We start from the raw sequence: 27,811 nt of genomic DNA, 5'->3' as shown, positions 1-27,811 counted from the left end.
AATAAATGGAGCTTGGAAAGCTAGTTATCCACAAAAGCATGAAAATGGAGGTTTGCCTAACATCTTATACAAAAACAAATGAATGCTGGGCACAGAGGCACATACCTGTCTGTAGTCCCAGCTACATGGGAGGCTGAAGCAAGAGGATCTCTCAAACCCATGAGTTCAGCTTAAGCAATACAGTAAGGCTTTGTCCCCCACAAAAAGGATAAAAGACATAAATAAATATAAGGCTTACAAACGTAATACTCTTAGAATAAAATATAAGGAAAATGCTGCATGAAACTGGGTTTGACAATGATTTTTTTTGACAATGATTTCTTGCATTTATCAAAAGCTTGAATAAAATAAGGTGGACTACATAAAAATTAAAAATTTCAGCAAAGGATGTAACTGACAGAACAAAAAAATCTATGTACTAGGAAAAAAATATTTTAAGATCATATACAAAATGTATTTCTAAAATTTCTAAAATTCAACAATAAGAAAACTCATTAAAAATGGGAAGAGCTATTTCTCCAGGTGGGAAGAAGCACAAGAAAAGATGGTCCACATCATGAACTGGCAATATAAAAATGTGAAGTCCAGTGTTCTCCGACCCAAAAGGTGAGCTAAGTACACATACACACACACACACACACACACATTCAAATAGCAGAAACAGGAAAGGAAGTGTTGGTAATGATGCAGACAAGAAACATTGTGCAGTGTGGTGGGAATGTCAAATGGTACAGGTATTGTGAGAAACGGTTCCTTACAAAATCAAGACACCCACCATATGATCCAGTACTTTTCTTTCTGGGAACACCCAAACTGAAAGCAGGGTTTCAAATAACTATCTGTACACTCATCTTCATACTAGCATCCTCCCTAATAGCTAGAAGTTAGAACTACCCAAGTATCCATTAATCAATGAAGAGATAAGGAAATATGGTGTACACATACCATGGAATGTTATTTCACTGAAAAAAAGGAATAGATTTCTGACACGTTACACATGGATGAACCTTAGGGACATTAGCCTAAGTCAAATAAATCTGTCACAAAAACGCATACTGTACAGTTCTGCTTATAATAGAGCAATAGGTGTCCAACTCAGGTACAAAGTATAGAGTAGCAGTAGCTGGGGCCAGTAGGGAAAAGAAATGAAGTATTCTTGCTTAATGGCAATAGTTTTACTTCTGCAAGATAAAAAGTTCTGGAGATTAATTGCAGGAGAAATGGGAATTCAAAAAACATTCTCCAATTAAAAATCAACGGTAAATTTTCTCCATGGTGAAATCTTTGATGTTTAATGAAGCTGGAGCTGTACCTAAAGAATTCCTCACATTCACAGAGCACACCAGCCTTTCTTCATTGTGGATTTTCTGGTGATGAACCAGGTGGGACTTTCGAATGAAGGCCTTCCGGCATTCACTGCATTCATAAGGTCTTTCTCCAGTGTGAATCTTCTGATGCTCAACAAGTATATGTTTGTGGCTAAAGGCTTTCCCACACTCCCTGCACTCATAAGGTCTTTCTCCAGTATGATTTCTCCAATGTTTAATGAGGTTGGAGTTATACCGGAAGAATTTCCCACACTGACTACACTCGTAAGGCCTCTCTCCAGTGTGAACTCGTTGATGTCTAATGAGTCTGCAGTGGTACCTAAAGCATTTCCCACACTCACTGCACTTGTAAGGCCTTTCTCCAGTGTGATCTTTCCAATGTTTAACAAGGTTAGAGTTGTACCTAAAAAATTCCCCACATATGCTACACTCAAAAGGCCTTTCTCCATTGTGAAGTCTCTGATGTCTAATGAGGGTGGAGTTGTACCTAAAGAACTTCCCACATTCGCTGCACTTGTAAGGCCTTTCTCCAGTGTGAACTCTTTGGTGTTTAATGAGGGTGGAGCTGTCCATAAAGAATTTCCCACATACATTACACTCATAAGGCCTTTCTCCAGTGTGAACTCTTTGATGTCTAAAGAAGGTGGAGCTGTACCTGAAGAATTTCCCACAAATATCACATTCGTAAGGCCTTTCTCCAGTGTGAACCCTCTTATGTCTCATGAGTCTATAGTTGTACATGAATGATTTTCCACATTCTCTACACTCGTAAGTCCTTTCTCCACTGTGAATATTCTGATGTTTCATGAAGTTGGCATTGTACCTAAAGAATTTCCCACATTTGCTACACTGATACGGCCTTTCTCCTGTGTGAGTCTTCTCATGCTCAACAAGTGAATATTTACATGTGAAAGGTTTCCCACATTTACTGCACATGTAACTGTTGTGTCTAGCTGGAAGGGCTTCCCTGCCCTCGGTTTCCCTGTCTGGCTTCAGCCCACAGTGACGGGCCTGGTGTTGCAGAAGGCCTGAAGTAGCTGGCAATTCCTTCCATCCTTCCTTGTATGTGAAGGTTCCCTCTGCCATATGAACTCTGTGGTTCTTCAAAAATGAAAGTCTCCAACTGTCCCTTCCTGAAGGATTCTGTCCAATCTGCTTTTGAGGCCAGTAAAGCTCTGTCTCACAAAAATACATCTCTTGTTTAGCTTCTGTTCTACTGTGCTCAGCTAGGTGCAGAATATCTTTCAAGAGCAGGTCACATGTCTCCCTAGGCTTGGTCTTCCGAGTGGACGACTCTGGCTTTGGAAAGGTAACCTGTGATGCTGTTGCAGAAATTCCTTGCTCAGAAAGTGCCTTCTCATGCTCGGTTCCATGCCAGCAACCTGCAAGAAGAGAACATGTTGGTGGGGTGTGCTGACCTTGGTGGGAGGGCATCCTCATCCCAAATGTGTGTCACATCCACAGTAAGTTCACAGGCTTCCTGCTAGGGGATGGACATAGAGCCAGTGAGAGGAGGGCCTGCTGTGCAGGAAAGCCCAGTGATGAGTAAAGACACAAAAAGAAGTACACTGGGGAAAGAAGCAGGCTCTCTACCCGATTCCTCTGCAAAGGCTTTCACCAGGCTACAGCTGCTGGTGACTGGGAAGCAGTGTGTTGAAGGCTGTGTCCAGATGCAGAGCTACCTATTCTGACAGATCAGCAAAGTTCAAGGAATACTGGGTAATACACGCACACCTAACTGCACCATAAGTATAAACCATGTGTTGGAGGCATCTGTCTAGGGAACAATGGAGACAATGGGTGAGAGGCGGTGCCACAGAAGTGGGGGTGGGGAGGAGCGGATGGATGCTACACTTGATCTTAGCCAAAAGGCCGAGAAGCGATAGGAGCGGATGGATGGATAAAGGACCAGGCACAGACAGGGACAGGAGGACTAAGCAAACAACAGTGGGGGAGAAAAGGTGGAAATGAGGATGGCTACTGGTCCTGGCATCAAACAATGGCAGTGTAGGAAAGGTTCCCAATGTGATCAAAAACAAGCTCTGATATGAAGCCCTTTCTCAATTCCCTGGCACCAGGACCACATCCCTGTGAGATGCTATTACAATCACTGGTATTCATATCCACCCTCCTGGGTACTGGAGACCTCCCCATCACTCAAAGGGACTTGGGTGGAACTTGGAAAAGGTCACTCCAAGGGGAAAGACAGAGAAAGGGAGTGAAGAACATGTCCAGGGATCCACCCGACAGCACACCACAGGCTATAGTCACATCACAGAAAAGCCCTGCAAAAATCTCATGGCCTCCAACTGGTGACCAGGTTGGTGTCAGATATTCCTGGCTCCTATGGTTTGTGTCTGGATGTCCCCCCAAAGCGTCATGCAGTCATGGGACAGGCTTCTAGAGTTTATGACTGATTCATGGTTCAGTGTTGGAATTAGGGATATGAGTGCGACACCTGCCCTGGGGCAGGTAGTTTGCATACAATGTAAGGGAAGGAAAGAGGCTTGCTCTGCCAGCTGCTGCTCCCTGCTTTTGTACTTGTTGTTTTTGCTGTTTTCAGCTGCCATGAATGGTTGCCCTCTGCCACGTGCCACTCTGCCGTGGAGCCAGCCAAATATGGACTGCAGTCTCCACAAACTGTAAGCTAAATAAACCTTTCCTTCCTTAATTTTGGGGGCCAGGTGTTTTGTCCCAGCAGTGAGAGAAAAGTAACTAAGACACTGGCACAGAGAGACACCAAAAACATCAGCAAGAGCCAGGGCACAACCTGGAGCATGGAGCCTCCACACACACGGACAGGGTGACCTGGTCAGGCACAGGCAGGGCACTGGGATCTCTTAGAGAAACTTAACATTTCTGACTCGGGTCCTTTTCTGCAAGCCCTCAGAGCAGCAAAAGATGGAGCTGCATGCAGAGAGGGGTACAAATCCAGAGCTCCACATCTCCAATAACACGCTACCAGGAAACTACAAGAAGTCTGTGCCATGGTCAGGATGTGGGAAGACAAGAGCTGCACCTGGGTAGTAGGGAAACCACAGCCCACCAGACGCTGAGTGGGTGTGAGGGCCTTACCTAGTGAGGACAGAAGTGCCAAGTTCTCCAGCATCACATCACAGTACAGGAATCTCTGGGCCTCACTGAGGTGCCCCCATTCCTCCTGGGAGAAATAGATGGCCACGTCCTCAAAGACCACACGGCCCTGCCACAGTGAAGACCGTTCGGTAAATGCACAGCTTTTTTGCAACTCTGCTTTCTTTGATTTTTAGACTCTTCTACTTGGCCCTCAGTAACTAAAGGGCTAAGAGCTAGGTTTGTTTACCTCTCCCAGCCCATATTCCAAATGACCTCCTCATTTAACTTTCACAGCCCAACCCACCTGTCCTGAATCAACCCAGGGCAAGTACTGAACAACCAGCGGCAGCACCCTGCCAAACTTCAGCAGGTCACCCCGCTTGCTTTGTCTCTCCCTTGTGAGCCCCAGTAAAGACGGTGACCTCAGCTTCCTCCTTGCTCATGTATTATGCCTCCTATCAAGGCAATTTTTTGCCGTAGGACCCTGCATGGTGTGCACGCTTCAGGAAATATAAGGAATAAATATCTCCTTTGTCACTGCTTTCACTCACATCTGTAAACTAAAACCCCACAGGTACAACCACTACTGCCATATTTTTCTCTCTCTAGGTTCTAAGTCCTTCTCCCCTGCAACCATCCACTGCTCAGCCTCTTCCACACCTTCCCAGTGTGGAACAGACACCAGTCCTAGTGACACTGGTGCCTTTTCTCTCATTTTCATTTATCGCTGAGTCTGACACACAAGAGGAAGAAAAACCACTGTCTAAACTGTGGGCCTGCTACACAGAACTCCACCCCCTGCAGCCAGCCAATTCCCTGGTGTCCTCCAGATCCTACATCCCAGACCACCAAACTCAGGATCACCTTCCCCTGTGTGCCTGATCTCAGGGTTAACCCTTCACACCTCTCTCCCTGCACCTCACTCTGCGGACACACCTCCATCATGGCCACACTGCAGACATTTCCATTACCTTCGAGCTGGCCACTCCACACATGGAAACCAGGTGCAACTCGGCAAATACACCTCGTATCCAATTCAGCCCCAGTCCTGTCCTAGAACACCAAAGTACCCTCACACCAGGGGCAGCCCAAACCCCTGCTTTGAGGGTCTCCCCATCTGCCTGTTTCTCACTTCAAAGCTACTCAAGCCTAGGCAAGGACCTCTCTCCTGGCTGTCTCCAGCTTCTTTATTAAACACCTTGTCCAATAAACAGTCTCCAAAAGCTCATATAAAACCTAACTGCACTAACTTCACACACCACCTTCCCACCCACCAACAGCTCACCCCATTCAACATTAGCATCACTACTACCTTGTTTCCTTTCTCCCTCCAACATCCACATCCATGATAACGGCCTCCTAACTTCTCCCCACAGCTTCATTCCAGTCCACATGCCAGCCACCATATTATGGATGTCTCTGACCAAAACTGCTTCACCAGGAATGTCAGGAACATTTGTAGCATGGACAATACTCACTCTTTCATTCCCTCTAAAAATTCCTCATATTGCTGAGTTCCCCCATCTTAGTTGATGGAACATCTATCCATTCTTCCAAACAAGACCAGAGATCAGGAGGACATTCCCAATTCTCCTTTCATCTAATCTCCCAAGGTTCCTTACTTCCTGTATCATAAAATGTAAACAATTTTAGTTTAAAATATACTCAAGCCAGAAGGAACCTCTTAAGTCTAGGTCACACCACTGTCTTTTTTTCCTTTAACTCTTCTGCAGCCCGGAACCACACGGTCATTCCAGGCCTGGTCTCTGTGTGTCTCTAGCCATCCCTCTCACTGACCCCACTCCCACCACACACAGACATCTGGTTTCCTCTGCCTTACCTCCAACCATTGAAACATTCTATGTCCCATGCCCACAGTGCTGATAGAATTTAGCTTATCACTCACCCAAAGTGAGAACTACTAAATGTAGGAAGCTGGGCCTTATGGAACCACCTAGTCTTCATATATAAGACAAGGAGAAGGACAAGAGTCTCAGGATTGGGGTGTGAAAGCCATCTGGGAGATAACCAGTGTTGGTGTAAGGTAGGAAACCCTCTACTGACCTGTGAAGGGTCCATATCTGCCATCATCTGTGGGCCCTATGGAAAGAAAGAGGCCATGAGAAATATGCCACCATGTTAGAATCTCACAGGCTGAGCTGGACTATGGCCTCTCTGCCCTGCCTTGGAAAAACACTGACCTCAATGTGTTTGCATAAGCGCAGCTCATCACACTGCAGTGCTTAAGGGCTTCTTAGCAGACCTATGGCTCTGGAAAAGATCTGAATCTCCCTAAGCCTCATCTTCAGAGGATAAGAATGGTTTCTCTCTCACAGGGTTTATACTGGTAAAACCACCTCACATACTCCACACCAGCTATTACTAGTCATAGGATTAATGAATGGTTTTGTATGTTTTCAGTGCAAATGAATTAGTAAGGCTTTCAAACTGGGTGTATACATCCAGCTTTTCGAGATTTTAGAGATCTCTCATGATAAGCAAATAGAAGTAAATTAATGTCCAACCAATTATAAACTGTTTGCAGAAATTTAACTGAGTAACTTCACTTGCTACAAATGTGTACATACTCAGAGGGATAGTGGTTAATTTGTATTTGTATCAGTAAGTAGCTATGGGAAGGACCTGAGGGGTCAGGTCAGCTACTAGTCCTTTCTGCAACCAGGAGCTTTTCCAGGTCCCTTGATTACAATACTAAATAATCCCCTCTTGGCCTAGATGTGATGGAGGAAAATATAATGGCCAGGTTTGGAGTCCAGCTGCTCCACTAACCTGGATGACCTCTCTCTTGTTCCACAGACAGCAGCCTTGAGGATCAGCCAGGCCTGCAGGTGGAAAACCTAAACAGCCTCATATTTCAGCCTTTTGCCTAGGCCAGCTTCTTACCATGTCCAGGCCTCATTTTCTACATCCACAAGCCAGAATCTCTCCTCTGCCAGGTCTTAGGCTTTCTAGGTCGGAGTTGTGAACAATAATCTCAGCCATGAGACCGGCTATCATCAAAAAATCAACCAATAACAAATGCCGGAGTGGCTGTAGGGAAAAAGGAACTCTTCTCCACTGCTGGTGGGAATGTAGACTGGTGCAACCACTGTGGAAATCACTTTAAAAACTGGGATTAGAGGCCTTATTCAAATGAGCTATCCCCCTTCTGGGTATCTTCCCAGAAAAATTAAAAACATACCACAGTGATATATGTGTATCCATGTATAGAAGCACCATTTCTAATAGCTAAGTCTTGGAAACAACTTCGATGCCCATCAACAGAGGAATGGATAAAAAAGATGTGTTTTTTTATATATATAATGGAGTATTACTCAGTCATAAAAAGGATAAACTGGAGACTTTTATAGGTAAATGGATGTAACGAGACCATACTCGTAAGTGAAATAAATCAGACCCATATGTGTAAACACTGTATCGTCTCATTAGTGTGAGAAACTGAACAAGAAAATAGGATCTGAAACGTACAATAAATATTGTGAACTGGGGAAAAACTGTGCAAAAGAAAAGACAAACTGCGTTAGGGTAAAGAGGAAAGGAAGAACGGGCAAAAAAAATATATGTATACACAGGATAGTTAAGATAGTTTTACAGCTAGCTTCTCCTAGCTCCTTGAAAACAATGTTTCGTGCTAATATTGTTTAGAGAAGATACCACGCCTCTGTCCTGTCCTCTAACTATTACCAAGACAATATGCCATCTATCGACTACTGTAACTGTCCTACTAACCTGTTTCAAAACTCGGTTTCACTGTTTATCTTCTCTTCTCTTTAAAATAAAATTTAAAGAAAATCTCAGCCACGGTCTTCTCTAAAAGCTCACTTCTCCAAAAGCATTATTTCAGATGTTGGCTCGGGAACCTCTGAGGAAGACAGAATGCTAACTACTCTTGCCGTCCTATCTGATGCAATGTGAAACCTTCTGGACTACCTTGGAGGTCCATGAAGAATCTCATCACACTGCGCTTCCAATGCCACCACTCTGGTCTGCTCCCGACCCAGGTGTTCCTGGAGTTCAGCTGCAGTGGTCTCAGCCTCCCTGCCTCAAGTCCCTATTCTGTTTCCCCACCCGCTCGGGACACGCCCTCCTCGGCCTGGAGAGTTCTGGGCTGTCATCCGGACGAAGCTCCACCCGCCGCTCTTTTTCTCACAACCCCCGTCTCCCCGCTGCGCCCACTCCGTGGCGCCCGCAGCCTTGGGGCAAGCCGGTCCAGGAGTCGCGGGACAGACTTCCACGCCTCACCGCTAGGGCCAGGAGGGGGACCACGAGACCCTCCCTTTCCGCACACAGGCCTGGCCTGCGGGGCGCGCGCCGAGCCCCACCGCGCTCCGCACGGACGCGGGCAGCGGGCCGCAGCACCCACCTGCGCCGAGCGCACGGCCCGGGGCACCTGGGCGGGGACACGAGGTAAGACAAGGGCGCCGCCGTCACCAGCCCGGCTCAGCTGAGCCTCAGCTCCTCCTCTGAGCGCTGGGAATCACACCGCTTCTCCTGCTTTTCCGCTCTGTCACCTCAGTGATAACCAAGCACTCCGCAAGCTTAGCGGTTTAGGAAACCATGGCGCCTGCCAGGAGGACACCGGAAGTCCCGCCCCTCGTGGTGCGCACGCACCTGAACAACTCCGCAGAAGCTTCCACCGGCTCAGCAGTCGTGTGCAGCGCAAGGACTTCTGGGAAACGGAGTCTCCCCGCCGCTCCAGCTGTGCCTCTGCAACTTGGTCACGTCTTTCCTGGTAAAGGCGAAGGGAACCTGGACGGGCTCTGGGAAGTGGAGCTCTGGGGCTCCAGAGACCGGAGGGTGCTCGGCTTCCGCTTAAACGCAACCAACACAGACTTCCTTGGAGTGTAGTTTAGGATACGCACAGAAATATTAGGAAGCCGTTGTTTCAGCCTCTGTGAGGCAGAGTAAGTTCTCAAAGGCTACACATCCAAAGGGATACACCATGGGAATGCACTGTCCCCTGACAGTTATTCACTGTCCGTTGTGCTGCCATTTTTCAACTACATAGCGAGAGCTACGCATCAAAGAGGTTTGGAATGTTCCTCTGGCAACTCACACGGTTAGCATGAGTGAGACCCTAGGATCAATCCCCAGCACCAAGAATAAAATAATAACAAGAAACGGTAACAATCTTCAATATGTTTGGTCCAGGACATGGAAGACTACAGGCAGTGGAATGAGGAGGAGGGCTGACAGGCTTCACTGAGGTATACCGAAATGTGTCTTTCATTCCAGAGAAACATTTTTCCTGGCTATATGATCAGTCATTGTTTTCCTACCCTGGGAACAACAATTTCATTAAAATAATACTTCGCAGCTATTTTCCAGTTGTTTTAATCTCAAAATGAAAATTACATCAACTGATCACAGGCAATTTCCTGCAAAGACACTGTGTGCCATTTAGCAGGAGCATATGTACAAAGAGGGAATCATCCCTAAGAAAAAGTGATATCGCACAATTTCATTGTCTTGCTGAGAAGTGATTTATCCCCCCCATTTGTAATTGCCATGCTGTCTACAGGGGGAGCTGAAAAAATGCTGAAACACAAATTCCCAAGAGATATTTAAAATGATCATGTAGTTATCCAGAAACATTTCTAGAGAAACGTGTCTGTAACGTGGGGGGCAGGGGTAAGTTCTCAGGGAAGTTTGACAGAGACAGTTAAGTCCAAGAAGTCAGAATGAAGCTGAACCCAAAGCTGTACTGAAACTTTTGCCATATTCATGCTTTTCTCTCCAAACTGTAAGTTGTTTTAATACTTGAAATTACTGTTCATTAAAAGTTTGGTGAAAGAAGTAAAGACAATAAAGTGCAAGACTCACCATAAAGGTAAAAATGAACAGGGACATTGATTTACTGCTTTCAAAATGCCCAACGAGCACGTACTGAGTTTCAGGCACAATAGTAGATGCATGAGATGCACTGTGCAGTTATCAGCTGTTCTGCATATATATATATATATATATATATATACAAGACTGTGGCATGTATTCTTAGATGCAATACTGTCTATTTGATATTCATGAATTATTGGGACAAACTGAAAGCCAAAGTTGCTCACCTTTTTTGCATACTGCTTTCTTGAGTGAAGAAAACTCATTAGAATTCCTTAAACCACACACCCTAACATGGATATAGTCCCTTCATGCCCAAAGGGGATATCCTCATGTAGTCACTCCCGTACTACTTTAAAAGGCACAGCCCTACTTACTTTCTTCTATCCTCTCTTCATTTCTCTGTATCCTCACCCTGTTCCTTTCCAAGGGCTCCCTCACTCCACATGTGGGACTGCTGAGTGTGCCTTTCTCCTTCAGCATGTGGAAGTAATAAAAACTTTATTTCCATTTTGTGTTTCTCCTAATTATTGAAGTATCATTCATCTGAAAGATACTAACTGAATACACGCTAACATAAATGTTAAGGAGAGAAAAAGGGATTAGGACAGAGGTGAATAGGCAGAATATAGCAACTCTTGTTTTCTGCTGACTAGCTCAGTAAACTGAAAAAAAAAAATGATCCCTCCTAAAATACATCGAAGTATTCAATTATTCAGCATGTATGTGACACTGACATTTTACTTTTTGGGGGGGCGGTTTTACCTGGAGTCGAACTCAGGACCCAGCATTTGCCAGGCATTTGTGCCACTGAGCTATATCTCTGGCCCTGCCATTTTACATTGAGGATTTTCCTAAGGAAATGAACACACCATGTAACAACTTGGTTACAGATGACACTGTTTAAAAAAAGAAAAAAACTTAGGAATTCCATTAAAATAATACTTCAAGACAGAGCTTTTTTCCTTTTAAAATATGCCTTTCTGAAATTAATATAATTAATATAGGAGTCATAATTATTAGTCATCAGCTTTTTTTTTTTCCGGTACCAGGAATCGAACTCATGATCTTGTGCTTGCCAGGCAGGCACTGTACCACTGAGCTAAATCCCCAGCCCTCCTGTCATCAGCTTTGAAATGACACTCAGCCTGGACACTGTGGACAGTGTGAGGGCTATTTCTTGTCTTACATCTCTGGAAAGACCTGATCTTTCCAGTTGCTCCTATATTTACCTTTCACCTTTGTTTGCCAGTCATTTACTCTACCATTTATCAGCCACTGCTGTAAAGGATCTGATGAGTTTTGTATCAGCATTCTCCCCCTCACACAACTCTCATTCCTTCTCTCTTCTTCTTGGCTTAAGATGGGACCACTTGCTCCAATATACACAACATGAATTTCCATGCTTAGCAGAGGCCCAAACCAACAGATACCTGATTCTGGACATGAATCTTCAGAAACCTTGGCAAAATAAATCTTTCTCTACTTCATAACTACTTTATATCAAGCATTTTGTTAGAGTGATGTAAAGCTAACAAAAACATGGAAAATAAAGATCATGAAAGAAAAATTGAGTAAGCCGGACTTGATTAAAAATTTCTCCTCAAGACACTTTGAAAAGAACATGAAAGGATGCCATCACCTGTCATTATGCAATGGCAAACTAAAGCAACAATGATGTAACACTTTATTAACTATTTGAGTGGCTAAAATAGAAAACTGTCATCTATTGATGGTTGGGATTCAAAGTGGTACAGTCACTTTGAAAGACAGCTTATGACTATAAATATATTCTTAACATATAATCCATCAAATCACATTCCCTGGCAGATAACTAAAAAGTTTAAAAGATGTCCACACAGAAACTGCACACAGATGTTTATTGTAGATTTATTCACAATTTCCAAATCTTGAAAGCAACTGATATGACTTTCAATCAGTGAATGGGTAAAAAATGCCATATCAATGCAATTCTCTCATAACTCAAACACAACTATTCATAGCAGCTTTATTTGTAATAGTAAAAAACTGGGAACAACTTAAACATTAACAACTGAATAGATTTTAACTGTGGTATACAATGGAATACTGCTAAGAGATACAAATTAACTACTGATTCATGCAACAATAGGAAAAAAATCTTAAAATAGTGATGATTACTGAAAAAAGTCAGAGCTCCCAACCTCAAAAAAGTACATACCATGATTTCCTTTTTTATATAAACTGCCTCTTGCTGCTTGTAAATCTGGGAGCAATAAGGACTGGTGGAATTATAAAGGGACACAAGGAATCTTTTGCTTCTGTTGGATACATTCATTATCTTGATTATGGTAATTTCAAAGGTGTATACACAGGCTGAAAAAGTGCAAATCTTGCAATTTACCTATTTGTAGTGTGAGGTATTAATCATATATCATAAAGCTATTAAGAACTAAATATTCAGGGTAAGGATGGAAAATCATCTACAAGTCCTCACAGAAAGTCAGATGTGCAAACTACCTTGGCTGCACTGCATTCCTCTCCCAATTTAGGAGAGTGACCCCTGCCTCAGTGTGACCAAAACCTGCAAAACAATGAAGTTTATGCCTGCTTCAGTTAGGAGTGAAGGTGAGGTCAGAGAAGCAGCTGTGCAGTGATGGCCTTCCCGTCAGCAGCCCATGGAGCTACAAAAATCCACAAATCTTTATTTACTCACAGTAGTTGTGGCCCCAGGAAATGGCAATGTCTTAGAGACTTTGAGAATTTCTACACATCCTCATTCAAAACAGCCACAACTACCTGGACGTTGTGGATAGCCCTTTAGGAAGGACAAATCAGTGTTGCCATAGTCACCCCCACTCTGTTATTTCACTGTTTCTGTACCAGTGATTCTCACCTTGCAGTGTAGGTCCTACAACCCACAGCACTTGCCTATGGGATTCTGGCTATCAGAGACTGGCTCCTGTACAAGTCTAGGAGACAATAATTCCTCAACAGTGTTAGAGAACATGTGACACTTAAGGGACTGGAAGCATGGGAGACTTTCACACCATTCACACCTTCCTCAGAATGAATACTGGGCTCACAAGAGACCCTTACATTCAAGCCAGAGAATTAGGCAGATAAAGCTCTTCAGTCTTTTCTATCGGCCACAATAGAGTACACTAAGTCAAACTAGACTGGGAACTTTTCTTGGCTAACCTGTGGTCAAGAAAATAAAATCTGTGCCACAAAAGGTATCCCTCCCTTCACACTGGCAGACTTATTTTTTTTTTTTCTCAGTCTACTCCACACAGTACACAGAACCAAGAGGAAAGGACGACAATATATAGCAACATTTATCACTGCGTAAGTCTGCAGTATAAGATAAGCAGTTAGCAAGGATGGGTGATTTGGATGACTACTGTGTTCATGATCAACACTACCAATGGGGAATCTTGCCTAGAAATCCCCAGCAGATCCTATCTCAGATCCTTCATGCCAGTCTGAAGACAATGGCCACTCAGAACCTAGCCATGAGAAAGGAAGTGAGGACCTTCAATGGGCTCAGAACATTCACAACCCCTATAGGGAACAGAAGAGTGAGCAGGTATCTGCCTTCACTGAGCAGAACAGAGAGCCTGACACACACAGGTGGGAGCATATGATGGCTTGCACCACAGGCACTGGCAGTGACATAACTGCCAAGAGCCCTGGACAGCACTGAGAGTCCAACACACCTCATGGCCACTTCCCACATATACAGCATTTACTGGACTCTCCCCAGGACGGATGTCAGAACAGACAGGTTTACCTGTGAGCTAACGATTGTCTCCAGAGAGCACACAGAGCTTTTCTCTAGTGAGTAAGAAAGAGGACATGGTGACTTTTCTGCATTCATAAGGCCTTTCTCTTGTGTGAATACTGTATGCAAAACAAGCTAAAGAGGGGCAGCTAAGGATCACTAAAACTGCATGCGCGAGCCCTCTCTCCACGGTGAACTCTGTGGTGCCGCACAAGATGTGAGCTCCTGCTATAGGCTTTCCCACATGCATCACAGACATAAGGCTTTTCTCCAGTGTGCACTCGCTGGTGGAGAATGAGGCTAGAGTTGCGGCTATAGAGTTTCCCGCATTCGCTGCACTCATAAGGTCTTGCTCCAGTGTGAGCTTTCTTGTGTTGAACAAGGTGAGAGCTACTAATGTAGGCTTTCCCACACTCACTGCACACATAAGGCCTTGCTCCAGTGTGAACTCTCTGGTGCAGATTGAGGCTAGAGTTGTGGCTAAAGCACTTTCCACATTCACTGCACTCATAAGGCTTTGCCCCAGTGTGAATTCTCTGGTGTACAATAAGGTTGGAGCTATGTCTGAATAACTTCCCACATTCACTGCACTCATAAGGCCTTTCTCCAGTGTGGATTTTCTGGTGCTTCACAAGGGTGTCCTTACGGCTGAAGGCCTTCCCACACTGGCTGCACTGGTAAGGCCTCACTCCAGTGTGAATGATTTGGTGCTGAACAAGTGTGTCTTTGCAGCTGAAAGCTTTCCCACACTTGCTGCACACATAAGACCTTGCCCCTGTGTGGACTCGCTGATGTTTAATGAGGCTAGATTTATGGCTAAAGAATTTCCCACATTCAGTGCACTCATAAGGCCTTGCTCCAGTATGAATTCTCCAGTGCTCAATAAGGTGGGAGCTTTGGCTAAAGAATTTCCCACATTCGCTGCACTCATAAGGCCTCTCTCCAGTGTGAAACCTCTGGTGTTGAACAAGTGTGTCTTTACGGGTGAAGGCTTTGCCACACTCACTGCACTTAAAAGGCCTCTCTCCGGTGTGAACTCTCTCATGTTGAATAAGTGTGTCTTTACGGCCGAAGGTCTTCCCACATTCACTGCAAATGTAATGTCTTTTTCCAGTGTGGTATTTCTGGTGCTTTTTTAAGTGAGACAGGTGAACGAAGGCCTTTCCACACTCGTTACACATATGAGCTCTCTCTCCGCTGTGAATTTCTCCATGATTGAAAAGACTTAACTTCTGCTCAAACACATTTCCACATGGTAGGCATCTAAGGGGACTCGTATCAGTCTGAGTTCTCTGGTTGTCAAGAAGAGGAACAGTATTTAGGGAGTCTTTTCCATCACTGCTGCAATTGAAAATCATCTGTCCATCACGGTCTTCCTGGGGTTGGCCAACACTGGAACTGGCTGGGAGAGACTCCGTGCACTCATTCTTTCCGTACGCGATCACCTCACTGCGTGGGGGCTGGAGCTGAAAGAGGACGGTACTGTCCAGCAAGTCCACCCCAGCCTCCCCGCACACAACGGGTATCCCTAACACACGGGCTAGACAGCTCTTCACGAAAGAGTCCCATCCATTATCCCCCATGAAGGGAATGTCTCTACAGTGCTGCTTCTGGTGACAGTAAAATTTTGCACTGAATGAACATCCTCTTCCATGTGGCTCACATGTGCATATATTCTGCATAGCATGTGAGTTCTGGCATTCACCCAGGTGCAAAATGGCTTTCAAGAGTGTATCACGCATCTCACATGGGTGGGCACTCTGGAAGCAAAGACCTGATTCAGTCCTGATCTGTGTCACTTTTTCTACAGAAATGCTCTGCTCAGAATGTGCCTCCTCATTGCCTGCTTCACACCAACAACCTGAAATCAAAGAAATTTGGTGAAGAGCATGTTGATTTGTTGGGAAGAAGCCCTATCATAATGAGAGATTGTGCTGGCTTGCTGGAAGGATGGGGAAGCCAGGGTCAGTGAAAGGGAGGGCCAATTTTCAGTATTAGGTCTGTACAGGTCTCAGAATGGAGGAACTCAAAGATACGTAGAGGGAAGGTATCCAATTCACTCCTCTGCAAAAGGGATAATGCAAGGCCTGGGCTACTGGAGTCAATTGCACTCTGTGCAAAGGATGTGTCTAGGCCAAAGAAAATCCTACTACAAGTAAGTAGTTGACTGTAGTTAATTTTTTTTTTTTTTTTGCAACAGGGTCTCCCTTTGCAGTTCAGACTGGACTTGAACTCACTATGTAGCCCAGGCTGGCCTCAAACTCACAGTGATCCTCCTGCCTCAGCCTCCGGAGTGCTGGGATTACAGGCATGTGCCACTACACCCAACTCAAGTAGTTGATTCTTAAGGACTAGGTAAGGTGCAAAATCCTGACACATTAAGGGAGGCCAGTATTGTACGGCATCACAGACGGAACAAGGATAGAGAATGTGCCATGGAGGCCAGAGGGTGGCAAATTTGCCAAGAGACAGAAGTCAGGGAGAAACGATGAATGGGTAAAGGGTGAAGACTGGGGAAGGAAGAGTAGGAATGAGGTACTGCTATAGGCAACGGCAATAAAACACTGCTAAACAAAAACAGACTGCAGTTTCTATACGAACCCAGTTGTAACATGGCACTTGCCCTAGCTCCCATGCAGCACGGAGAGCCCTTCACCAGGCCTCTCCCACTGTGACGAAGTAATGTTTACCCTGCCAAACACCTGGACTTTCTGCCCTTCTCCAACTGGGCCATTACATAGGATATGCGCGATGAAATCTTAAGGAAAACAAAAGACAGGTGAGTTGCCCAGGTAGGCCCACCCCATAGTGAAGAAAAGGAAGTGTTAAGAAAGGTATCTCCAAGGGGGTTGGGTGGCTGAACAGTCTGGTTTAAGCATTTGAGAACTGGACACAAGATGCCACAACACTAAAAATAAGACGCAGGCAGGATTCCAGAGTGCAATTTATTAGCCACTTACTGACAGAACTGTGGACAAGGGGACAGCAAAACCAGTATATCTGAAAAATCTAGGTCAGAGGGAGGTGACTGATCCCCTGGTCAGGAAAAATGTGACTTCATCCCCCCAGAGCTTACCTGGTTTAGCTCAAGCTAAGGCCGAGAACATCAGGCATCTGCCTGGGGCTAATGACACAGGACCCAATTCTGAAGCTCCACATACCACTGCATGGCTTTGCTGACTTACACTGTGCTGGCAAACTATGTGAGAAAAGCCGTATCAGGGCTACTCGGGGGCAGTCACAGTGGCAATGACTCAAGGTGGCTTTGCTCCTCCCACGCTGAATCCCTGTGTTCTGCCCTTCAGAACTGAATCTTACGATCTCACATGCCTCCCTCTTCCTCAGCAGGCCCTGAGCCAAAGAGGGGTTTTAGCACGGTGTAGGCGACACAGCATGAGGCTATTTGTCCAGTATGTGAGCAGAGGCCATAGCCACAGCACAGGCACATGCACAAAAATGCAAATGAAAATAACGAGGAGCCCCAGGAACCAAACCAACAGCCTAGGATATCACCGATAGGAGGGACAGGGCCACGCAAGGTTGTTAACCACAGGTTAATTAATTAATTGAGGCTTGTGAACCACACAGTTTCCAGGAAAAACAGCAAAAGACTCCAGCTATGAAAGAAAAATAAATATGTACCAGAAACTTGTAAAAGTAACCCTGTACCATCCAACAGGACAGCACTAGAACTGCCACAGATGGGCCTGAGGTGGTAGAGCAGGTCACACGTGGCCAACAAGACCGGACTCTTAAGTGATTCCAAATAAATGGCAACACGCCATCCACATAAGAGGCTAAGTGTAGACCCCTAGGATGTGCCCTTTAGCCCACTCAGGGCATAGGTCATGGCTACAGGTCCAGAGTCCAACAAGTACTGTGTCAGCTGGGAGGCTCCTCATACTGCATTAAGCAGCAACCAACTCTGGGGAGTATGGAGGGAGTGAAAGTTACAGAGCCTCTACTTACCTGTCCCTGCCTCTGGATTTGATGCTTACAGTGTGCAAACCAGCAGCATTCTCTCTGTATCAACTCTGGCATCAGGCCATAAGGTGTGGGCATGTGTGATGCTTAGGGTGGGGTCCAGAGCCCTCGGGTGCTCATAAATGGCAAGTGTGCCCGCTGTGTGGGTATCTGAATGTATTAGTGTTTCTGCAAGAACTTCAGTCCAGTTGGCCAAGCTGGGTTTGTCTAATAGGACCCATATCTATTGTTTTAATAAGCTGTTCTTTTGCTCCAGCACCCAGCTTCCTGAAGGGTTACAGCAAGGTGGTAAGTGTCATGATACAACCTGTGAAGGGCCTAATCCTGGACCACGTCCAGTGAAATGGGTGTGCAAGCACTGCTTCACCGTACAGGTACCCACACAACACACTGAACCTCGAGAGGCCTTGGAGTGGTAGCTTGGTTAGTTTTCATGCTGGGAAAGGTTTGCAGGAGTCCTGTACCTTTACCTACACAGATCAAAGCATATTTATGCAGTTACTGTTTCCAAAGAGCCAATTTAATCAACTTGCCAGTCCTATAAGGGCTACACAGCCAGATCTGTTCCCATTTGTGAATGAAACGACAGGACCAGAGATGTCACCACACCTGACATGGGACTGTAGCTGCCAAGAAGCCACTCTATTTCAGGAGTGATCCTGCTCTTTGCTATGGCTCACCCTATGCTAGCACTTTTTGTCCACAGCCTGGGTCAGAGACAGGGCCTACACCTCAGCAGATCATCTGCCTGTCTTTCCAGGCAGCACAAGTTACACAGTCAGTTGTGGCCCTGGTTCATGCAGTGGTTTTCACACCTGTACCTATGCTGTGGCTTCCCAGAAAAGCTTTTCCAGTGAAAATACTGTTCTTGCCACTGTACGTCCACAATGTGAGGGCCCAGTACACTGCCCAGCTTTCAGCAGAGCCTGGGACATGGCTTATGAGTTACTCCAGCCACATTGCTTGCAGCTCTGTCCACTAGATGCTCAGATGTCCTTCCACGAATCAGATGGCAGCAGAGGCAGGTTGTACCACAGCACAGTGCATGCATGTACTAGGGTTCCCACTGGACCCATCTGTGCACCAAGAGTCTTTAGGTGCGGGTGCTACCCCCTCCTGCACTTGTGAGATCAAAGGTCCCAGGGCAGCCAATGGCAGCTTCACTGATCACAAGGCCAACACCATCACAGTTTGGGAGGTAATAACTATCGCAGAGGACACTGCATTGCTGTAAATACTGACTGCTACTCGTTTAGAGCAGGGGTCTGTGCCACAGTGCATCGAGGCTGGTGAAACAGGCGCCTCTTTCTAAGTAGGTCTGTGCATTGTGACTGACAAAGTACTGATCGGTGACTTCACCTGTACACTGTGTAACTGCTGATCTAACGGGGTGTTTCGAGCATTAGATCCCTCCTACAGCTGTGACCATAAGCTCAGAGGAAACTTTTGTCCTTGCTTTTTCGCCAGAGAGCCCAATTCATGCTGTCTCAGGTACTGGCAACTTCTAATTTCATTGGCATACCTGACAGGGGTATCTGGAGCACAAACCTGTGCTCTCAAAACCTTAGCCTTTTCAAATGCTGCCTACTGAGACCCATTCCAATCACACGTAACTCTCTTCTTAATGAGCCAATACCGTGGGATGGGTTGAGCCCTATGAGTAACACAGCCTGGCAACAGCCCAGCACTCCAGAAAAGCCCGTCCGCCCTTTGCCACATGGGGATGGGGAAGTTTGCCCTTCATCTTGCATTGTGCCTGGGATCACAGAAAAATCATGCTAGGGCTTATTTTCCAGAGCACTCCAAGTAACTTTTCAGAGGTGCTGCTGGGGTGGACGGCCCACTTCCTCATGTACAGATGAGTGCACAGTGGATCTAGCTGTATAAGGGCACAACCCGCACCAGTTAGCTTAATATCATGAATGTAATGGAATCAGAGGAAAGGAGCAGGAAGTGAGGAGAGCGAGAGAGGTCCTGGAACCACTGTTCCAGGACAGACAGCAGGACTGTGTGGACTCCCTGAGGCAGAACGTGTAATGTCCACCATCCTCCATCTCAAGGGAACATGAGCTGGTTTGAGTTGGTTGCTTACCAAGTGCCGGAAAGGGCATTAGCCAGCTCCAGACAGCATGCACACAGCCATAGGATGCAACTGTCTCCAGGACCTGAGTAATGTTAGGTGGGAGGCAGCACTTGATTTAGCTCCCTGTGGTTGACAGTCATTCTCCAAGTCCCATCTGGCTTCTGCATCAGCGAGACAGGGCTATCAGGGGCACTTTGAGCTGGTCATAAAACTCCAACCCACTCTAATTCTTCTATCATTTCTCCAATCTCAGCAAGCCCACCTGGCAGTTTAAGCTGTCTTCTAGTTATTACCCTCCTAGGAACACGAAGGCTAATACAAGCCCATTCTGCTTTGTACCTCAATACTCCCTTTCCTACCTGGAGATTAGCTGAAATTCCCCTACTGATGTACACGATGTCTTTCCAACTAGAGTAATGGTCCCTAAAATGTTCCCAAGGGCAGGGAGGTCAATACCACATGCAGGACAGGGGAGGTGTTCCCAATGCCCAGATGCAACAAAACTACAGTGGGATGGCCTTACGCCCATATCTACCAATGACTGCCCACGGTTGCTGTGGATTAGCACACATTCAGCACCTGTATCTACCAGAACACTGTTTTCTCCTTGTTACTGAAGAGCGAGTATCATATTTCTCCAAAATAAAACCTAACCGGAAAATAGCCCTAATATGATTTTTCAGGATGCTTGAGCCCCATTTGGGACTGACAGCCAGATAGATCCATTTCATATATCCAGTTCAACATACAATGGATATACTATATTATAATATTTATAGTTTAATATAAATAAATAGCATTGACATTAATACCTAAAACAAATGATAATATAAATTATATTTGTGAATACCCAAGTGGGTGCCTTTGGATGAAAGGTAAATGCCTAAGTAAACAGATGAACTTGAGACACTGGCAAATGACCTATCAGAGTACAGACACAATGCGCAAACAATGTGCATAACTGGTAGCAAACGCTCATGATTGTGTCTAACGTGAATCTTCATAATTCAATATGCCGTGTGTTGTAGCAAACGTACTTAATGCACTCGTGTGAAATAAAGAAATGTTTTCTGCATTTTTCTTTAACTTTTCATCACTTTTTAGGTGGACCATCATTCTCAACTGTCAACATTTTTTTTTGCCACTCCTGTCTTGGAAGTCTTCAATTAACACTTTACTGAAAGGGAATTTTGTGAAGCTCAGCTGCAAGAGGCCATGACTGGGGTGAAGCACTCAAGGGGATAAAGTCACTGACAACTATGTTGCCAATGTTCTATAAGCAGGCTGCATGGATAAAAAGTGCTCATGTAAGGAGAGCTTTATTGCTGGACAGGAGTGATTAGGGCCAATGGTTCTACAGGAAATGGAGTTGCAAGAAATTCAGGGTTTGGAGAATTATGACAATGTTCCAGAAGACAACATGACTGTACTTGAATAAATGCAGATTTCTGTACATGAATAAATGAGTACATACAGATTGTTATACATGAATAAATGTTGATGTTGTACATGAAATAAAAAGGTATCTCCTGAAAATAAGCTCTACTGCATCTTTTGGAGCAAAAAATTAATGTAAGACCTAGTCTCATTTTCAAGGAAATACAACAAATAATACATTGTATGTGAGGCCTCTGGTCACCCATTATATTCCTTACTCTAAGGCAACTGAGGCTCTGCTCCTAATCCTGAGGGAATCTACTCTGCATTAACAGCAGCTCTAGAGAGCAGGAATTCCTCAACCTTCTACAGGAGGAGAAAGGAAAGGTTAGAATTGTTGATTTTTCAATTCCTTCCATAAGTCTACCAAGATTGCATGGTATTCTCTATATATTGTTCCCTGGGCAAAAATAAATCATGCCCTATCTGTTTTCTAGTCATTTTAATATGGCCCTTAACACCTAGTTTTATTTTTCCCTTTTTCTTATCAAGTTTTGTAACAAGGCCCACTCTGGCCGATCCACAGTCTCTCCCAGGTCAGCAATACTTCACTCACCTCACACACATCCTGTCTGACAATGGGGTTGAGGAGGGAAAGGAGAGGGCTGCACATTTCTGAACTTTTTCTTGGGGGGAGAGGGGGTATCTTTTTGAGACAGGGTCTCCCTATGCAGTTCAGGCTGACCTTGAGCTCCCTTCGTAGCCCAGGCTGGTCTTGAACTCATAATGATCTTCCTGCCTCAGCCTCCCGAGTGCTAGGATTACAGGAGTGTGTTCTGAATATCTTATAACAGTTTTCTTTTTACCCCAGCTGCTTTATTAGCTCTTTGAAACATCTGGATGTAATGGCCGGTCTTATGCCCAAGTCCTCAGAACACTCAGGCTTCCTCCACACTTTTCCATGGGTTACCTGTCCCCAGGTGACTGCCTATGCCACACCCAAGATGATCCATGCTGGGAAGGAATGATTTCCCTGGGTTTGTCAGGCATTATGTAGGTGCTGCCTAAGGGCCCAGTGAATGGTAATAGTCCTTATTTTTTCAGCTTCATTTTCCACCGCAGAAACGCCACCTCCTCCCCTACCCCAGAATCTCATAATCCAGGAAGTCAGAATCTCACAGGGTAGTTGTTCAAAAGGTTTTGAAATGGGGCTGGAGCTATGGCTTTATAGTAGAACACTTGCCTAGAATGCACAAGGATCTAGATTCAGCTCCCAGCATTGAAAACAAAAAAGCTTTCACAGTATCTACTGATTCTGCTGCAGTCTATCCCTGAACAGTCGTATCTTCTTGAGTAGGAACCCTCCCCACCCAGCTGAATACTCTGTGCCTGGGCTTTCCGACCCATTAACAGTTAAGCAGAAAACAGGGCTCACAAGGAGGGGGATCTCCATCCTCATTCACCTCTTCTCAGTGACTCCAACCCCTTGCAGCCCACTCTGGTCTTGAAACAAGAGCTCCCACACCTTCTCTGTTCAGCAATCTGACCTCAGCTGCACAAAGCAGGAATCAAGGATTTCAAGATTGCTACATGAGCTGGGTGTGGTTGCACATGCCTGTAACTCCAACACTCAGAAGGCTGAGGCAGGAGGATCACCTCAAGTTGAGGCCAGCCTGGGCTACATAGTGAGTTCAGAGGCAGCCTGGAATACATAGTGAGCTTCTGCCTCAAAAAATAAGTAAACCAAAAAAGTCAAAACAAACATTGCTGTCCTGATCTTCCATGTTCTCCGTCATGTAAGAGGCTGAGAGGAAGAGATATGTACCTCATTCAAGTTGTAAAACTTCTTCCAATTTCTCTACCTTCTCCTCTGCAGACAGCTGGGCACCAGTAGCCAACTGAACAGGCCAAGCACAGCACTGCACTGCAGCAGCCAGGTAACATTGTTCTTTAGCCTTGGGGGCATTCAGGGAACAACTGCTCCAAACTCAGCCGTGTTTTGGGTCATCTTTGTGCTCCCAGTGGGCCAGAACCTACCCAAGCAGAGACTGTGCCACAGAAGCCTCCTTCCTCTTCCCCATTTTCCTGTGCTCCTGTCTGATCTGTGAACTGTTCTACACACTGCCAGTGTGTAAGAGCTGGCCACATGAGAGAATGGGGACATAGACACATCTGCAGGGGCAGAGAACAGAAGTTATTTGGGACTTGATTACAACACTGTGTCCAAGGGCAGCAGAAAGACCAGCAAGAAGACCCTGTAATCTGGGCCTAAGAGGCTTCTATAAGGGTTAGGACAAAAGTGACTTCATCTAAGCCTAAATGTGCATGATTTCTCTCCAGCAAACAGTAAATACACCATTCACATTCCCAGCAGTGACAGTGACCAGGTCAAGTCACAAAGCTCCACAGATCACTCTAATGATTTTGTTTATTTGTATCTAGGAGGGGAGACTGAACAAAACACACCATAGCTATGCAGGGGGAATGCTGGTGGTTATCACTCAAGATGCCTGATGCCAGATCAACTCGAACCCTCACAAACATTCACTCCTCAGGAAATAGCAGGGAGAAGATGAGCATTAAACTTCAGAAACACAAGTGTCAGCCAGGAGGATGGTATCAGGACAGTGAGCCTTCAAGCTCTGCAGAATCCACTGATAACACTGAAAAATCCCATTATCCCTTACCAGGTCCTAGGAGATCTACAAGGGGAAGTCCGGCGGGGACTACTCAGGAAAGGAGGGGTCACTGCACACAGCCCAACTCTTAACTCACAGCACTTACTCGGGGTGTAATTCAGTGGACTAGCACTTGTGGAGCATGGGTAGGGTCCAGGATTTGACAATCAGAAACACACACAAGAAAGAAAAAACAGAAAGGGAAGGAAGTCACAGAACTACACCTGGGGGAGGATCAGGGACAACAGGGTATGGTAACATGTGGATGGCAACCTCAAAGATGGGCAGCAGGGATCCTACCTCCTCCTATTCTAGCCTTCCCAAAAGCCTCTTCCCTGATTACTGCCTGCAATGACTGACTCATTTCTAAGAAACGGGATGCGGGGGCTGGGGATTTAGCTCAGTGACAAAGCGCCTGCCTGGCAAGCGCAAGGTCGTGAGTTCGGTTCCCGGTACCGGAGAAAAACCAAAAAAAAAAAAAAAAAAAGAAACGGGATGCGGAAAAAGTAATGAAATGTCACGTGATTAGACTATAACCTGGACTTTCCTCCCGGGCATTCTCCTGCTTACTTGCTCTTATGGTTTGTGTCTAGGTGTTTCCCCAAAGCCTCATGTGGTCATAGGGCTTTTTCCAAGGTGGCTGAATCTAGAGCGTATGATACTGGAATTAAGGGTATGTGAAGAGCAAATCAGCCCACTGACTCAATTTGGCATCGTTCTGGCTAGCATTACAGGTGTAAGTGCTACACTGCCCTGGGATGAGCAGCCTGCATTCAATGTAAGGGACAGAGGAGATGTTTCTCCCACTTGTTTCTTCTGCTATCTTCTGCCTACTATGAGCTGTTTCTCCTCTGCAATGCCCCTCTGCCATGCCACTCCACCTTGGAGCCAGGTGATTATGGACTGAAACCTCTGCGAACTGTGAGTCAAATAAACCTTTTCCGCTTTAATTCTGGGTGTTGGGTATTTTGTCACAGCAACGAGAAAAGTAACTAAGACATCTGCTCAAGTACAAGTTAGCTGCAAAGACAATAACTAGAGAGAGGCCTCTGGCTATCTACCAGCAAAGAACTGATGAGGTTTGTGAGTAGACTTTTCCCATAACAGGCTTTAGAGGACACCACAGCTCTGGCTCACAGTTTGAATGAAAGCGCTGAGATAACAGCACCCACACAAGCTGTGACCAGAGACCTAAGGTGCTGCAATTAAGAGGTAACTATTTCTATCGTTTTAAGCCATTAAACTTTAGGTGATTTGCAAACTAGCAATAGACACCTAAGAAAGGGCCTTACCCAGCGTGGCCACAAGTGCAAAGTTCTCCAGCATCACATCACGGTAAAGTAATCGCTGAGCCTCTTCAAGAAGCTCCCACTCCTCCTGGGAAAAGTACACGAACACGTCCTCAAAGGTCACGTGGCCCTAGAATGATAGTGACAGATGAGCCCAAGGGCAACACCTCTCCACAAAGCCACCCCCTTCTGATTCAGTGCAAGTACAGGCAGCCCTTGATCAGCCTCTTCCCAAGATTTCAAAAACAGGGCCAAGGTCAGATCTTAGGTCACTAGTGTCTGCTGTCTCCCCATGTCTCTCTCACTACTGTGCTCAGCCTTCAGAAGAAACAAGCAAGTACACAGAGGTGCTGCCTAAACTCTGGCATGAAGGATCCCAAACACTCTCCTACCAATCAGTTACGCAGCCTGCCAGAAACAACCAAACCAGCTGAGCTTTGTCTCAGAAGCCATCAGTACTAGGGTCATGAGAGTGTCAGTGCAGTCTTCCCAACGTGCACTTCATTCTCAGGACCACACCTCCTTCATCTCTGAAACCCCTAGCAACACTGACAAACGTTTACCCATACTACACACATGTCCTTGGTGTCCCCAGTGGGCCACTACACACAGTTACACAAATAGTCACCTGTCTTTACAACAGACACCATTCCCACCTATGTACCAAAACAACAGAGCCACTTCTCCTTCCTCTCTTTCATCTTGCTTACTGACAAATGGCACTGACATTTTGACACTCCCATAGCTCTATGTTACACTCTACTTTGGAGTCTTCTTTTAAATTTCTTCAAAAGAACCACTTCAAAAGAACCCCAGAATGAAAAACCTTGATATTTACTTTGGTGTCTCAACAAAGGTGTGTGCAACTTCTTCAACAAACAGCACCTATGTACTTCCTGACAGAATCACTACAATCACTCCGGCCAGGAAGTTGTCCGTCTCAGTTGATGGCAGTTCCATCATTCTACAAGCTAAACCACAACAAATAAATAGAACCTTGGGGTCACCCATAATTCTTCACATTTTCTTCTTCATGTCAAAAAACCCTGTCACCCCACTTGGAAAAAGGAAATTGAACCTCTATCACTTCCCTATCACATCTCTGGTGGTGGAGACAGACGAGACCAACAATATTGCAGTAGGCTCCTTGGCCATGCCCACAGTGTTCTCAACCTCATAGCCAGGGATGACTGTTAATACTGGAATCAAGTCATCTCCCTCTCTCCTCGCAATCTTCCATGACACCACGCGCAGAACATAGCCGCTGCTTTCCAGTCTGCCATTCCTGCCTAGCACCTACCCCTGCTCTTTCTCACAGACAGTTAAGACCTGAGGTTCCTTCAGTACCCCGAACTCCATCTCACCTCCAAGCATTTGCACATGCCAGTTCCCAGGGATAACGAACTCTTCCATTCCTCATCCCATTGGAGCAAAGAAAGGGAACTTCTCCATGTAACTCTGCCCTAGACTCGACACTGCGCTAGAAGAGACCCTCCTTGTAGACCCCCAGACACAAGTGAAAACACAACTTCAGTCTACGAGTGCCAGGACACCAAGGGCTCCTCTGAAAATCTGGTCGGTCCGCCTAAAGACCATATAAAACATCTTCGCTGAAGCCAGGGAAATCCTATTAAGAACTGCCTCAGAGCATCTCTAAGTCTCTAGAGAACCATTCGGGGCTCCCATAACCCTCAGAAGTAAAGCTCAGCTTCTTAGGTCGCAGTTACAGGCCAGACCACGAGCCGCCGTCTTCCTTTCTCATCAGACTGGAGACTGGCGGTACCTGGAACACGGCTAATTCATTGTAACCGCCAAGGAGCTGTACGACTTCTGCGGCGGAGGCTCTCCCACATCTCCTCACGTGGACCCTGGAAATGCGAACCTCTCCGCTCCCCGACCCCTGCCTGCGCTCGAAGGTGTTTATGCTCAAGGAAAAAGGGAGAAAGACGAAGCACCCAGCACACACGAGCCGCCAAGGCCGGGTCAGTGAGCGGCTGAAGACGCTCCATTCACCTGAGGCCGGTCCATCCTCGCGGCCGCCATTAGGGGCGGGGACGGCGGTGAGAAGCGGAGGCGCAGGGGCAGCAAGCTTCCCGAAGGCTCGGCCGAACCCCACTCCTCCCCTGGCGCGCGAGGAGTTCAGAGGACAGGTCCCCAGGCCGCGGGAACAGCGCAGCCCGCTGGGCATGGCCCCGCGAGGCCGCCCCGCCGCAGTGGAGAGCCTGGGCCACACGCACACAGAGAAAAGGCCCGTCCCGTACACTCCCTGCCTCCCTGCTCGCAGCGGGTGGGCAACAGGAAGCCCAACGCGGGCACCCGGGGTTTCCGGGCCAGGGCGGATTGGAAGCAGGCGGAAACGTCGCCAGGCCCACGCTGGA

At 46.1% G+C, this 27,811-nt stretch overlaps 3 protein-coding genes across 7 annotated transcripts; 1 reads left to right on the top strand and 2 right to left on the bottom strand.

The window, feature by feature from the left end:
- Nucleotides 1–931: 931 nt before the first annotated feature.
- Znf548 (zinc finger protein 548) lies at nt 932–25,522 on the bottom strand. 5 transcript variants are annotated; one of them, XM_013509861.1, is made up of 4 exons: nt 25,437–25,522; nt 6,468–6,503; nt 4,404–4,530; nt 932–2,710 (listed from the first exon to the last, which is right to left on the bottom strand). In XM_013509861.1, the coding sequence occupies exons 2-4, from the start codon at nt 6,492–6,494 to the stop codon at nt 1,254–1,256; spliced, it is 1,611 nt and encodes a 536-aa protein (XP_013365315.1). In that variant the 5' UTR covers nt 6,495–6,503; nt 25,437–25,522; the 3' UTR covers nt 932–1,253. The 5 variants fall into 5 exon arrangements, with proteins under 5 accessions (XP_013365315.1, XP_013365317.1, XP_005414416.1 ...); XM_013509863.1 differs by lacking the exon at nt 25,437–25,522 and adding an exon at nt 9,036–9,120; XM_005414359.2 differs by lacking the exon at nt 25,437–25,522 and adding an exon at nt 8,788–8,942.
- Nucleotides 8,199–9,185, top strand: LOC102024178. Its single transcript, XM_005414409.2, has 2 exons — nt 8,199–8,831; nt 8,941–9,185. The coding sequence occupies exons 1-2, from the start codon at nt 8,329–8,331 to the stop codon at nt 9,158–9,160; spliced, it is 723 nt and encodes a 240-aa protein (XP_005414466.1). The 5' UTR covers nt 8,199–8,328; the 3' UTR covers nt 9,161–9,185.
- LOC102009128 (zinc finger protein 304) lies at nt 14,073–27,811 on the bottom strand. Its single transcript, XM_005414360.2, has 3 exons — nt 27,447–27,811; nt 25,437–25,563; nt 14,073–15,883 (listed from the first exon to the last, which is right to left on the bottom strand). The coding sequence occupies exons 1-3, from the start codon at nt 27,474–27,476 to the stop codon at nt 14,172–14,174; spliced, it is 1,869 nt and encodes a 622-aa protein (XP_005414417.1). The 5' UTR covers nt 27,477–27,811; the 3' UTR covers nt 14,073–14,171.

Source organism: Chinchilla lanigera, unplaced genomic scaffold, assembly GCF_000276665.1.
Source record: "Chinchilla lanigera isolate Chin_1 unplaced genomic scaffold, ChiLan1.0 scaffold00183, whole genome shotgun sequence".
In the NCBI taxonomy this organism is placed as follows: Eukaryota; Metazoa; Chordata; class Mammalia; order Rodentia; family Chinchillidae; genus Chinchilla; species Chinchilla lanigera.
The sequence above is the reverse complement of the archived record's forward strand: the minus strand, read 5'-3'. Positions and strand labels throughout refer to the sequence as shown.

Excerpts from the sequence above, each read along its gene's own strand:
- Znf548 (XM_013509861.1), bottom strand. The coding sequence starts at position 6,494 with ATGATGGCAGATATGGACCCTTCACAG. Across the intron at positions 4,531-6,467 it reads CAGATATGGACCCTTCACAG|GGCCGTGTGGTCTTTGAGGA; the intron begins GTCAGTAGAGGG and ends TCACTGTGGCAG. Across the intron at positions 2,711-4,403 it reads GGCACTTCTGTCCTCACTAG|GTTGCTGGCATGGAACCGAG; the intron begins GTAAGGCCCTCA and ends CTCTTCTTGCAG.
- LOC102024178 (XM_005414409.2), top strand. The coding sequence starts at position 8,329 with ATGCAATGTGAAACCTTCTGGACTACCTTGGAGGTCCATGAAGAATCT. Across the intron at positions 8,832-8,940 it reads CACCTGGGCGGGGACACGAG|TGATAACCAAGCACTCCGCA; the intron begins GTAAGACAAGGG and ends CTGTCACCTCAG.
- LOC102009128 (XM_005414360.2), bottom strand. The coding sequence starts at position 27,476 with ATGGCGGCCGCGAGGATGGACCGGCCTCAG. Across the intron at positions 25,564-27,446 it reads CGAGGATGGACCGGCCTCAG|GGCCACGTGACCTTTGAGGA; the intron begins GTGAATGGAGCG and ends CTATCATTCTAG. Across the intron at positions 15,884-25,436 it reads TGCACTTGTGGCCACGCTGG|GTTGTTGGTGTGAAGCAGGC; the intron begins GTAAGGCCCTTT and ends CTTTGATTTCAG.